Source organism: Bombus vosnesenskii, unplaced genomic scaffold (genome assembly GCF_011952255.1).
Source record: "Bombus vosnesenskii isolate JDL3184/JDL3185 unplaced genomic scaffold, Bvos_JDL3184-5_v1.1 scf7180000013431, whole genome shotgun sequence".
Lineage (NCBI taxonomy): Eukaryota > Metazoa > Arthropoda > Insecta > Hymenoptera > Apidae > Bombus > Bombus vosnesenskii.
Window position 1 is genome coordinate 1,118,807 of NW_022883046.1, and position 14,002 is coordinate 1,132,808.

At 52.2% G+C, this 14,002-nt stretch overlaps 1 protein-coding gene across 7 annotated transcripts in view; it reads right to left on the reverse strand.

Annotated features, from left to right (window-relative positions):
* Positions 1-12,250, reverse strand: part of LOC117238016 (dachshund homolog 2) — a 143,952-nt gene extending 131,702 nt beyond the window's left edge. For 5 of the 7 annotated variants that reach the window (XM_033502517.1, XM_033502522.1, XM_033502521.1 and 2 more), the window contains exon 1: positions 10,573-12,250. In XM_033502517.1, coding sequence (XP_033358408.1) covers positions 10,573-11,354 — 782 coding nt within the window. In that variant the 5' untranslated portion in view covers positions 11,355-12,250. The remainder of the gene's footprint in view (positions 1-10,572) is intronic. The other 2 variants (XM_033502516.1, XM_033502515.1) reach the window with 1 other exon arrangement.
* Between the last annotated feature and the right edge of the window lie 1,752 nt (positions 12,251-14,002).

Here is a 14,002-nt window from a genome sequence, read left to right on the forward strand (position 1 = left end):
ACACGTGGGAGAGCCGCGCATCGAGGTTTGCCGGCGCCGTGAACGACGGAGACGCTCGACGGCGTACCGCCGCTGCTTGTCGCCAGACGTTTGCGTTTCGTGTTCCAATTTAAACGGGCGGAACGTCCGAGAAGAACGAAAGAGGGAACGTGTGCGCTCCGGGTCCCTGAACGAGTCACGGGAGCAGAAGGTATGCACGGCCGAGTGGAACGTACGAGAAGAGTTTCTATACCTGAATATACCCTCGGAGGCACTGACAGAAAGCGTCCCGCCCACAAAAGTAATCTCGACCCCGCGCTCCACGTTGAAGGTAAAAGAGAGACGGAGAAGGCGAGCGCCACACCTGATTCATCAGCGTGGAATAAATCGAAAGACGGACCAAAAACAAAACGAGCCACCGCGCCGCGCGTACATTTCGTTTCTTCTTCGCGTCTCACCCTCTCGCGTCTCTGTTCTCAATCCCTTCCATCCTCGGGTCTTTCCTCCGTGGAAAGGTTCATCGTTCGTTTCGTCCCTTCCGTCGTCCACACGGTGGTAATCCCGTGCACGATGTTCCGATGCATCCTGGGACCCGTTTCCACACGTTCTTCGTGTCCAATTCCTCGGTAGAAAACAAGTCAGCGCGTGTAGGTGTACGCAGCCGTCTCTCTGTCTCTCGTCTCGCCACATTCTCTCTCGCGCTCTCAGTCCTCGGACTCGGCCAGGTACGCCCCGACCCTCGCCGTATATAAATTACCTTTTTAATTTCCCGCCAAGACAAATGATTTAATTTATTCTATCAATTATTAGCGAGAAACGAATAGACGCGAGCCAAGGGAGGAGGGGACTTGTTTGGTTTTCATTTCGATTCGTCGATGTATTCGATCCTCTTGTTGTATCTCTTCCCCATCCCCAGCTCTCCGTTTCTACTCCTCCTCTTATGCCCACAATTCTCCCATCTTTCATCGCTGGATCGCGACTTTCATCCCCGGTCCGTCGATTCCCATTCCGATGACACAACGAAGCAACTAATTGAGAGATAGACGTCGACACGTTGATCGAGAACGTGAAATATTCGAACACGACGACGATGGAAACGGAAACGAGGGTGTAGGAACCGTAAATGGTTCTCTCTTGGCCGATAAAATTGGGAAGAAGCGGCGCAAAATGAATGGGCAAAAGAGGAAAGAAGGTTGCCAGGACATATGTTTCTACTGGTAGACAGAGCTGAGACTCTTGTTGAAACCGGTTCGACGTGTGTCTGGTCCAGGCTAGGTCAGTTATTCAAAAACTGAAATATCGCCTCATTAACGGCAGCTCGTTTGCGAACTCTCTAAGGAAGCAAGAATACGCGTGCCCCCGTCGTCGTCTTAGCCCTCGACGTGGTTTCCGTCGTTTCGTTGCCGCCGCTTGTTTTCATGTTCCGTTGTTCGGTTTCTCCTAGTATAGCCGACGATTAACCGAAACGAGGGTTTTTCGACGCGACAGTGGACGAAAATGCGAAAGAACGTCGAGAAACGAGAGAGCGAGTATCTCGAGACGAAGGAAGGCGTCGTTCTCGTTCGGTCTGGTTACGAGCTTTTTTCCACGAGGTAGTTTCACAACGGACGACCGGAGAAGAATCGTCGGCGCGAATACGAATAAAGCCAAGGACGCCGATGAAACCGCTCGAGGACTGCTTTTTCCTTCTCGCGTAACATCGTAAGTATCGAAGGTTCGGTTTGCCGGCCGCGTCTAAAGGTAGAAATTTTCAGGAATTATCGTGGTAGAAAACGATCGACCGAGACGGCACTGCCTTGCCCCTTTGTCCACAGCCTGGTGGAAATCGTTCGAGCAAACGGAGAACAGAGAATGGACCGAGACTCGGAGACTGTATAGAGAGCATACGAGTCGCGCGCCTTGGTATTTTACTTGATCGCTCTCTCCTGCGGATAGTTCACGGCGATTTAATGCACGATTACGAACAGGCGTTCGCGCTCGTTTCCAACGACTCGCATCGACCCGGTTATCTCGCGAAGATTCGGCCAAGTCGTCGCGAGAATCGGATAAGGAGAGTTCGTGCCTAGAGTCTCGTGGCCGGTTCCGCGCCAATTAATCATCGTCCCGCGCGGTTAAGAGGCCAATTAAGTTCCGCTTTTGCAAGTCTGATTGTCCGTACGTGCGATCCGTGGGCTTACATACGCGGTTCACCTAGCCCGTTCGTGCTTTATCTATCGCACTGCGCTCGAATTAAAATGTACTTTATGGCTCGTGTCAGCCGATAGCGATCGCCGTAAGGATCTCTCTCATTCCATCGCTCTCTTTCTTCTTCTCACCTGTCCCCAAGTTGTTATATACTTGCGGTCGAAACAACGATATTCTTTACGTACCAAACGCCGTTCATCCATAATTCAAGGATCGCGGTACGCACCTACGTGTACGCGTACATCACCGAGATTTCGCTCGAAACGTCGATCGTACGAAACTTTTATGGAGACGAATTCCAGGCTCGGGAACGGAGCACCGTGAAATCTCGAATTGGACGTGATATTTCGCGATGCGAAATTCGGCCGGCCTCGAACGTAGATCGGCCGCAATTTCTTTCGGTTAAACGGAAGAGAGCTCGGGGACGCGGTAATGAGCGACGTTGATAAATAGCGGACCGCATCGAGAACTCGAACCCTTCGTAATTACACGTCTATGCCCACTGCCGATCGCACCTCTCGTAACAGACGCCTGGCGATCGGTAAATAATCCAATAACTGCAACCATCGAACTTTTATTTTTTATTAAATGCGCTATTCTTTAGCTTGAATGCCGAACGAATATTTTGTACAAGGTTTTTTGTCATTACAGATCGATGTTATACTGTTTTACTGAAGTTTCGCATAGTCGGGCGATTCTCTCAGACTCATTTTCCTCTCGGCTCGAGTAAGAAAAGAAGGACGTTGCCGTCGATACGAGACGTATCCCGTGCCGTTGCGAACCGGCACTAGATGTATCAACGTCGGCACTTAATAACACCTCGTAGTCTCGTTCTTCGGGGGTCCGCAACCGTAACGACGACCGTGAACGCCGCCGGGTAATTTGGCACAATGATATAATTACACATCACTGGCGATTATCTCGATTGCTCGTATCATAGAATAGCCGTGTCGGGATCTCCGTTCCGCGCGAGCTTCGTAACCTCTTGCGAAAAAGTAGATTGCTCGAAATTCGTGCGATTCGCAGTGATTCAACGTCGATCGATATCTTACGCGTTCGAATATCGAAATCATGATCGACTTGTGCGACGATAAACCGAGCAGACATAGATGGAACGAAGTTAGATTTGCGCGAAGAAAGCATCGAGAATAGAGAAGAAAAGGAGGCGGAACGAGAAACGAAGGCGTGCGTGCAACACGCGAGCTGACCGCACGCGTGTAAAGATGGTTCCTCCAGACGGTGTCTGACGAGCCGGCAAACGCCGACTTCGACTCTAACTACGACTCCGACTTCGAGTTCGACTTGCACTCGCAGACTGTGTGTCGACTCGAAACGAGGCTTCCCTTCAAAAGCTGTACGTATGTCGGGGCCTATCACGACGGGCGTCCATGTACGGAAGATCGGGCCGACGTCGAGTACAGGGATCGTTACTCGTGGGAGTCCGTGAGAGGGCTAGCGTTGATTGACGCGCGACGTTACGCCAAACTCGACGGCACGCGAGCCAGGCAAACGGCCTCGATTGGTAGCGATTTCGCCTCGGTAACTGGCAAACAAACCCGCCGACTACGAGTGGAGATAGAGACCCGAAGGGGCAGGGACTGATCCGCACGGACATGATCCTTCCATCCGCGAGTCGCGAATCCCAGCGTGCGGTACGTACTACGCGAAACCGTGCCGATTATAGGGCCGACTATCCTCTGCCTGCTACCAGATTACTAGATTACAGTTGTCCGTCGAGATGTTACCGGCTCGAACGTTGCTCCGAATGAGTAGCTTCGAGCTAGACGGCCGAGAAACAGCCGTGCGCTATGGAAATTCCGATTGCTTCTCGACAATTTCTCGACCCTTCGATTCCAGTCTCGAAGGCATCTCTGCTCGTATACGCGGATTCACTCCTGTTTTTCGATTGGAAATGGAATTTCTGTCTCACGATGAACGAGGATCCTGGTTCGTTGGCTGATCGGATATCGGTCGTAGTATCGCGCGAATCCCTCTATACGAGAATATATTTCATGGTCGACGATAACGGGGAATTCTTGTATGGTTCGTTGTAACAGTAGCTTAAAATACCGAACGAACGTCTACCAGGGAGGTCTCGTGCGTCGTTTAATTACCGTGTGTAACAAGTTCGAGTGGCCTGCCGTGCGCACGAAACCCCTCTCGAGAAAGGGGTGCGATATGCTCGCTGACGTCGTCCACGAATCACTCGAAATTACCGAGTACCGTTGCGACTCACACCCATTCCCTCTTTCTATACCACCCCTTGGCAGCCTTCCTCCTGTCTCGGCCAGCAACGCCACCCCTCGCTCCGCCTTATCCAACCGGCCACCTTTTCTACTCGTACGCAGCACCGTTTCAATCCGCCAGATAATCGGTGCAATTACAAAACCGAGCAAAGGGGAGGTATCCCCCGTACAAATGTACGCAGTAGCAGTCGCAGGCCACGTTGTTGCCTGGATTATTTTTTCTCCGCTCCGAAGAGTCGTAGCGTACGAAGGTAGAAGGTTTCAAGCTAGATAAATCTTGGCACTGAAGAAGCAGAGGGTCGAGTGTTAAGTACGACAAAAATGTCGAGAGGAACGTCGCGACAGTGGAAGGTTGTCTTTTAGGAAAGGGTCGACTAGAAGGGTAGGCCTCGTTGATACGACGAGGGTGGAGGACCAGGGGAAACAGCGAGATACCCAAGGGTCTGCCTGTAGTCAGCTGTTTTAATGTGGGTCACCAGTTCCTACAAAACGATCGATTTCCGTCTAACTGCGAATTCTGCGTGTTCTTCGTCTCTTCTTCCACTCGCCGAAACTTCGAGACATTACCGACAAGCTGCCGTAACGTTCCAGGCCAGCTGGTTCGGCGAACATCGTCCTTTGCGATCGAGGCGTCCGCAGGATCGCACCCTCGATCGATCACCCGTACGTTCGTCCACTTTTCGTCGAGCTACCACCGATACGATCTACGTAATCGCGATAACATCGGGAAACGTTGATAGAAGCCGGCGATCTGGCGCTAAATATTCCATCGGCCCGTGTTGCGCTATGATTTATGCTGGCGCGAACAATGTGGAAAAGTAACGGGTCGCGCGAAACAGATGGTCGGTGTCGATGTTGCGATTTGGACGGTACTCGAACCCCCTTTATGCCCCGGTTGGAGAGAAGATGGTGGAGCGAAAAGTCGCGGGGCCAAAGGTTTGCCTAGTTTCACGGAGAAAAAGACGCCTCGTGGTTGTTTACTCGAACTGAACAACCCTACTGTGCACACACTGCTGCAAGATATAAGCTCGGCTACGCGCACATGGCAAATACATATTTATGTAGGAGGCGTAACTCGCATCGCTCTAAGAACACCAAGTTCCAACAAACTCACTGACCCGATAAAAAAGTCGAGAGTAGAACAGGAGTTATACCTTCCATTTATGGAATTCTCGTGTCCACGGTTTAAAGCGAACGATTTAATCCAACGGAAGGGAGACGAAATGGCTCTTTCAGTCGTTTTATGCAATTAATTTGCTACGTCTTTCCGGCATCCGTGTAATTATAAACATCGCTTTCACAAACGTATAGACGCATACTCGTGTCGCTCCTGAAATTCCTCTATATTTACCACTAGAGTCCGTTGAAGACAATTTAATTCTCATCGTATTACCAAACATCGAACTTGCTGCTATCGCCTCGATTCGACACCAGCCGATACGCGATTGCTCGTTCGCTTCCTTCGAACTAGTTCCACTGATTCTTTCCCTCTCGCCCTCCCGCCATTCATTTTTCTTTTCTCTTCCCATTAAACCTATTTTTAATTAAGCTATTTTAAGTTAAATGAAACATTTCTTTCGTTACTTGCCTTCGTAACAGCAATTAATACCGCGTCACGCCCATTTACCATCTCTTTGATTTCTCTTCTATGGTCGCTATTTTATTGTATGTATAAACGACTCCGTTCTATATATAGTGCCACAAAGTCGATACGTAATAATATTTCACATGACGCGTATATTGCATTTAAATGCGACGAAAGAATTCGTATTGTTTCGCTTGAAGCGATGTTACACGCGCATTTGTAACGAGCGGAATTTCCAGATCGTACGCGCATATTTCAGATAAGGAATCGTTCAGCGTCATCAATGGCGTTCCAAAAAGCAAGTCGGCCAAGATCCCGTGATCTTACAACTGGATGGATAAAAGTGTAGGAACCGATAAATGGAAATATCGTGGATAATCGGTGGCACGAACAGAAGAAAGACAAGGAGTCAGGGAACGGGAGCCTGGCGCCGTTACGATACAATGCCGACCCCGAGATGACTTGCATCCATATCGAGCTGCACGAGGAGAGGAATCGGCGATCCTAGCCACAGGCGCTTTCGTTCGACTTCCTCTTTACTTTTCCCTTCCCTCCCCTCTTGCCTGTCTTCTATGAATTCACGTAGTTCGCGAGCAACGATTTCATCGTCTACCGCGTTTATTATTAGATTCCGTACTCGGCGCTACCGAGTTCGCAGCTTGCGAGAATTTTTCCACGGGGAGAGGCGAAATCGAATACTTTTCACGGAGGATCGCTTTCTTGAGGAAAAATTAAGTAATTATTGGAAGATCAAGCAACTCTCGTAACAAGTGCAAACCAAGGGAGAAAACGAAGAAAGCAGAGAGAAGGAGAGAGAGAGAGAGAAACAGAAGAAGAAAAGTTGGATTAAAAGCGAGGGAAATTGTCGGAAAGACGGAAGAAGAAGACGATAATGAGGAATGGTAGAAAAATAAAGAAAGACGCAGAAGGTTCGGTTAATCCTTCTTGTTTGTCTTTACGTTAATTATCTAGAATTAAGAACGCTGCTTGTCGCGGCGCACCGGCCGGCGGATTACTGGCTCGATTATTACTTATTGCAGATTATTAATTACCGAGAATTACCGTCTCGGTGCTCGGCTGGGGTTCGACTTCGTGGAGGGTAGCGGAAGCGTTCGAAGGAAAGCTCGGTATGAGATTTATAGCAAAGGCATCGGATCGATTTCATTTCGAAGGAATGACGTGTTTTCGGTCCGACGTAAACCGGTAGAGGAGGAGAATCGTGCGTCTTCGTTAACGGGAAACGCGAACGCGTGCACGAAATTCTAGTCGACAACAATGGAGTGATGCATGTGATAAAAACGTGCTGTAACCGGGTGCAGGATGCAACGTGAAAACAGAAAAACATCGGTAGAGAACGCTGATAGACGAAAGCCGTGATGAGCGCGGCCACGTCGTTGCAACAAAATGTACGCGTATCTGTGTCAAAAGCGGCCCCTGGACAATAATAGAAGCCCTTAAAAACGTAAAGCTGCCTAGCGGGCTGGTTGGACGCGCGTGGGTTATGAAACCGAAAAAGAAAAAAGGAAAAAAACGCACAGCGGCCGAGCCAGCTGCCGTATTCGATACAATCGCCGAGCGGATAAGTTCTCTGCGGAAGATAAATGGAAGCATCGGGGTTCGATCGTCGCGAACAACCACGAGAACTTGGTACTCGAGCCAGGGAATAATTGCTCGCTGGGAAAACACGATTTCACGAACGATCTTTTCTCTGCTTCTGCTTGTTGTTCGCCTATCGTTGGTACTGCTGTGTCTACCTCCTTTCCATTCTGCTTCGATTTGGAAATCGTACTACTTTCCATACGAGGCGTTCCGCGAGCATAGCTCACGCATGTACGCGCGCTTAACTCGAAAGCGCGTACTCTTTTAATCGCGCAGCTAGACTCGAGACGCGATTGTGCATAAGCACACGGCAACAACGAAAGAGGAGTTGAGAGGAACGAGCCAAGGAAATAAATATTAATAACGATGCTTCCTCTCCCCGTGACCCTCCCCCTGTCCTCTCTTTCTCCTTCGCGCGCATATTCTTTCGATCTCTCCTCCTCTCAACCTCCCACTCGCGCATTTCTTCCCCCGGTGCAACCAGACTCTCGTTCCTTTCCCTCCCAACCCCCGGCCGCCCTCCTGCCATGCCGCCTTCCGTCTTTCTTTCTCTCTCTCCGTTAGTCTCCGAGTGCGCGTCTGTGCATTGTTAGGGCCATTACGGGAGCCAATTAATCTATGCACAATTTTATAATTAAACGGCTAATAGCGCATAGAATTATAGTCCAGGGCCGCGCGCACTCCCACGTATCCTGCTGCGTTCGTGGGTTACGTATACGCGCCGAGAAAGACATTTAAGGGAAGGAAGAAGGAAAGGAAGAAGATAGAAACGAGGAAATCTCGTTCGTGTGCGCGGTTTCTTATCGCGATCTACCGCTTATTCGTTCACTCGCTCGCGCGCTTCTTCATTCTCTTTTCGTCTTCTGGCGTCTTTCGATGAAACGCTATCGGGACACGCGGACGTTTCGCGGCGATCCACACCGCTCGGTCAGAATCCAGCAAATTGACGAGGATAATTGCCTCGTCTCGTTAGCGAGCGTATATGGCATCAATTAGGCATATTCGAGAAGAAAAGAGTACTGAACTAGCCTCGATGCACGGAATCGAGGACACTGCGCGGCGACGATTCTCGCGTAGGCGATAGTCAAACCGTACTTTCGATCCCTGATCCAAGGGACGATGAGCGCGGATTGGGTCCAGGGGAGAACGTGGTGGTTGGACACGAGGAAGCGAGCGTTGCAGCGCAGCCGGTGCCACGCTATAAACCGCAAGAAAAATCCCCCTGAATTATCGGTGCGGTTCTCGGTGCATGCTGTTGCATCGATGGCGATAGAAGCGCGCTGGCCACGGTCGGATGACCGTGTAACTGTGTGCGCGGACCAACGGTCCATGGATGGAACATCGGTGTGTAGTCGTTGCCGCTGTTACCACTGCCGTGCATTATCAGAATGTAACGACGTCAGCGGTACACGCGACGAGGCCGGACCGCACACACGAGAACCATACCGCGGTCTCTTAATCATCCGATTTTTCCTGGCGATACTCCCTCGTCGCTCCTGCCGCCCCTTTCACCCCCGCTCGATCCTGCCCCTCTCATTTTTCCAATCGATTTTTGGCTAGCACACTCTCGTATTCACCGAGATAACGAACCACGTTAATTCCGCGTTGTTCCATACATCGTAGATCAATTACACGCGATACCTTCGACATTCCATTCGAAGCACGAGGAGCAGGTTAAGCGTTCTCCGATAGAACAATTTACGAAACGTTTAGTCGCTATTTCGACGAGATCGTTGGTCCCTAGAGAGAAGAAGGAGCGCGTGAAGAAGAGCCCGCGCACGAGCCGACGGCTCGGCCAACTCTGTTCTGTGACTACGACTCGGATTATTTGGATCCCTATCCCTATAGCTTTCTCTTTCCTCCCGTTTTCTCTTTCTCTCCCTGGTCTCTTTTCCGTCTCTGTTCCCTCCGTTCGCTATCCCTCGGCCCTCTTTCTCCTTCGCCCTCTCTGTGTCGCGCTGAATCCGTTTCCGTTGCGACTGCCACTGCGCGCTGCTCGCCGCGATACTATTGTCCACCGACGCCACTGCCTCGCCACCGAATCCACTCTACTTGCGCTTAGCCCTTTCGGCGATTCTCGATTACGCAGCACGACGATTTGGCGAGATGAAGAAGCAACGGCAGACCGAGTTAAAGGAGGAAATAGTTGGAACGTAGGACGCGTAGGGAGACTCTAAAGTCTGGGACAATATTTCCCCGATAACACCGGATCCCCTCGTTCCGTTTACCATTCCGTTTCGTCTGCCGTCTGACTCGTGGGTGGGGTAAGCTTGTACTACAGCCACTTCTCTCTGTCTCGTCGGTGGGGACGATTCATTCAGAGAAACTGCCGTGAAAGGGACACCTGTTGGCACGGAGGCCCGTTGACAATTCCAGATACAAGGGCACGTGCCTTTACCACAGCCTCCTTTTCCGTAGATACGGCTGGTGATGGAGAATATATCGAAACGAAATGTCAGAGTCGATCGTAAAAGTAGAGTAGTGTCGAAGAGTAGTCGGTCGAAGAGATGAAATTTGTTCCTCGTTTCGATTCGATGGATAGAGCATAGTCGGACTATAGACGATAAGAAAGGAGTCCTCTGTAAACACGGTTAGGAGGAAACGAAACGCGTGTCGAGAAGAAGGGAACGCGCGATTAAAATATTTTTTGGTCGACCGGTAGCTCGGTAAGGAACGTAGCTGGCCGAAGATAAAGTGCTGCCCAGAGGCGACACCGGGCGTTATTAATACACACGAGGATGGTAGCTTCCGTTCTCGGCAACAGAAGCTACAAAAAGCGCACAAACAACCGTAGGTGGCTCTATACCTACGATCGTTGTTATCGTCGCGAATCATCGGCAGATCAGGATAATTTCATACGAAGCCGTGTGCCAGCTTTAGAAAGGTTCGTTCGATCGTTAGCCCTTCTGTTTCACCCTTTTAACCTAGCCGAGGAGATAGTTGCTAGTCTAAATAGCACCGCGATCTATTTCCGTTTACCTGGCCGTGGTGCAGTCCCTGTAGAGTATGTCGAAGTCCTTGCAGCTAAGCAGCTTGCATCGATTGACGCCTGGCTGGATGGCTCCGAGTCCACGCAGAATCCTAACTTGTTCGACATTGCACACCAACGGCACTATATCGAGCCTCTTGAGTTTTGTGTAGACGGTGTGCAAGCCACCGACTAGGTGCTTAAGGAAGAGCTCGAACGCTTGCGGTAGGCAGAGCATCGTGTCCCCGGCTATGATGAACGCGGCCACCTTCTGGCCACGGTAATCGACCAGTTTGCACTCGTTCGCTGTGGGATCGCTGGTACTGATCGGTGGCGGGCTGTTGTACGATCTCGGAGGCAGAACAGCGTGATGGGCGGCCATCAGCTCGAGCGGCGAGCCATGATGACCGCTGAGCATGCCGCCGAGTTGTCCCAACAGGCCCAATCCCGGTGGCGGTAGGCCTGGCATACGGGGCACCATGCCTGGCGGTGCACCAGGTGCTCCTCCGGCGGAAAGAGGCGGCGGACTCAACGGAAGTCCCTGAGGTGGCGAACCTCTGGTTGGCGATCCCGGCGTGGGAACGCCGCGATGCTGTTGCTGTTGCGATTGTTGCTCGCGAATCTGGTCCCGCGGATGAGGTTGTTGATGCGACGGTGGCGGTTGGTGCTGCGACCCGTGAAGCTGTTGCTGATTTTGTTGAGCCGACGGGCTGTGTGGATGTTTGGGACTGCCGGTTACGGGACTGGCGCGGCTGCTGTGATCCGAAGCGCTATCCATCGCTCCGTGATCCATCGACTCTCTAAAGGACACGTGTCTTTCTCTTGTTGACCACGTTCCTTAAGATTTATTCTTTTGCCTTCTCAATAGGAACTCCTTCTCGCCCGTTCCTCGGAGATGTCGTTTCTTCGCTCTCCCTCTCTCCTCGCCGCAGTTCTCGCCACGTGGACACCACGAGATACGAGGAACTCGGGATACCGGCACGAGTCAACGCATACTAGACCGATCTCTTCTTCTTTTCGTACCGATTCTAGCTCGTTCGGCTGCCAACACCAGCCGACGAGGAAGCTGCCGTCGATCCAGGGTCAGCCACGGGTATCTCAGCTCTTCGCAAGCGTCACTGTCACTCGGGTAAACTGTCGCGTCTCGCGGAGTACGTTGGACCGTGTACGTAAGTAACAATTTCACTGTGCACAACCACTGGAACAATCGTGTCCATGACAATCGACCGTTGTCACTCGATACGGGCCTCGACGTCGACTTCGTTCTCGTTGCGGACAGGTCCGTGTTCCGCGTGACGCTGGTCGGCTTCGCTCGAGGAGCAGCCAAGCTGCCCCCCGTTCAACGATTCACCAACCACGAGTTTTCCTTCGCGACGCGTAGGTGCTTTTCTTCTCACTGAGGAAACTGGTTCACACGAGAGTAGACGACTAGATGACGCGATGTCGCGCGACAATATTTCTTGCCTTTGAAAAACGCGTGGACAACGAACCGTCGTTGTTGGGTCGAGGACGATCGGTAGGACAGGATTGACGCATAGACGAGGGACGCGCGACGCAAACGACAGCGACGTACACCGCAAACGCAAACGAGAACGACGAAGATACTGTCGCGCGTGATAGCAACCGCGAGAACGGCGATGATGACACGAACACAACGACGACGACGACGGCGACGATAACGATGACGACGACGACGATGACGATGACGATGATGACGACGACGACGACGACGACGACGACGACGGCGACAGCAGCGGCGGCGGCGACGACGACGACGACGACGACGACGACGACGACGAAAGCGGCTGCGGCTGCGGCGGTAACTCGCAGGGACGCGCGTCGCTCGTTCTCAAAGTGGCAAACGCTCTCTCGGTCGAGTCGGGAGTATTTCCCTACCCAGTCACAGATGTAATAAATAAAAACATCAGTGGAAGCCCGAGGAACGGGGAGGATGGGCGTTCTGTGCGCACAACCGACTATCCGGTTGGCGGAGCCACCGGGGTGGCAGTTCTCCCTATTGGACGGTAACCTCGTACCGTCGACGCCTTTCGAACCTTCCCTCGGCTGGTGGCGGGACGAGCGAGTATTCCCCACTACGAGGCAACCTCTGCCACCGACGACGCGCACCGACGATGCCGACCGGGACGATTCCGGGGGCGACTAACACACGGAGACATCCAGACGCAGACGCGAGTCTCGACAAGACAGTACGATTCGAACCTACCGCCGATCTACGCGCTACGAGTGGGGATTTCTTCTTTTTCCTCGCGACCTCTCCCTCCACACCACCCTTTGCTCTCTCGGCTCGCCTCTCCTCGCTGCCCCTCGTAGCCCACGTTACTCTTTACCTCGCCTCACCTAAACCTAACCTCCCCCTAACACCGACCCACCCCACCGCGCTTCTGTCGCGTTTCGGGTCTTCCCTCCTCCTCCTCCTCCTCCTCCTCCTCCTCCACCTCCTCCTCCTCCTCCTTCTTTCTCCTTTCTTCTCTTCCCTTTTTTGCTTTCTTCCGCGCGGTACCCCTCGCCAGTTTCCTTTTCTCTTTCGTTCACGACTTTTCCGTTTACCAACCCCTTCGTCGCTTTCCTTCCACTCTTTTCGTTTGCTATCTGTGTCTCTCGCTGGCCTTCTTTCCCTCTGTTCCTTTCTCTTTTCTTCGCCACCCCGTGCGCCCAAACTCTCCTATTCGCTACCTTTCTTCTTTTGCTCTCTTCTTCACCTGTCTACCACCTCCCTCTTCCTCCCTACCTCTTGCTCGCTCGCTTTCCCTTTTTCTCTCTTCGCACGCACTCGCGCCCTCTTTATCTCGAACGAATGCACGACCTCTCTCCTACTCGCTCTGTCTGCCTCTTCGTAGATGCCTCCCACTTCTTCTTCCAGCTTCTCCTCCTACCTTGGCCTATGGCTTATACGTTATACGCTCTCTCGAACTCGCGCTCTCTCGCGCGACCAGCGGTAGCCTCCACCTCGTTTCTCCCTCTGTTCCGTCATACCCAACCGTCTCTGTCGGTTTCTCCCTGTTCCTCGGTTCTCTGTCCGTACGACGAAGAATGTCGCCGGCGTTCGAATCGATCGGTCGGTCTCCGCGCGCGCGGGGGGTCCCCCTTCCGTTACTTGCATCCTCTCCTGCCCCGCAGAAAGAGCCTATCCTCCCTGCCACCTTCTTCTTCGCCGTTCCCTCGGATCTCCTCTACCATATTCGCCATCAGCATTACACGAGCGCACTTATTTCTTCTGTAGGTAACTTCGCTTCCTCGCGATCTCTCTCTGCTCCTCGACCACCCTCTTTCGCCCCTTCCTGCCCTTCCTTCGCCCGCCTGTCCGTCCCCTCCCCTCCCCTCCCCCGCCAAGCCAAGTATTGCTACCACCTTTTCTCTGCTCCTCCTCCCGCGGCATACGCGATATACCATACCCGACACTCTCCGCGGCTCTCTGTAAGC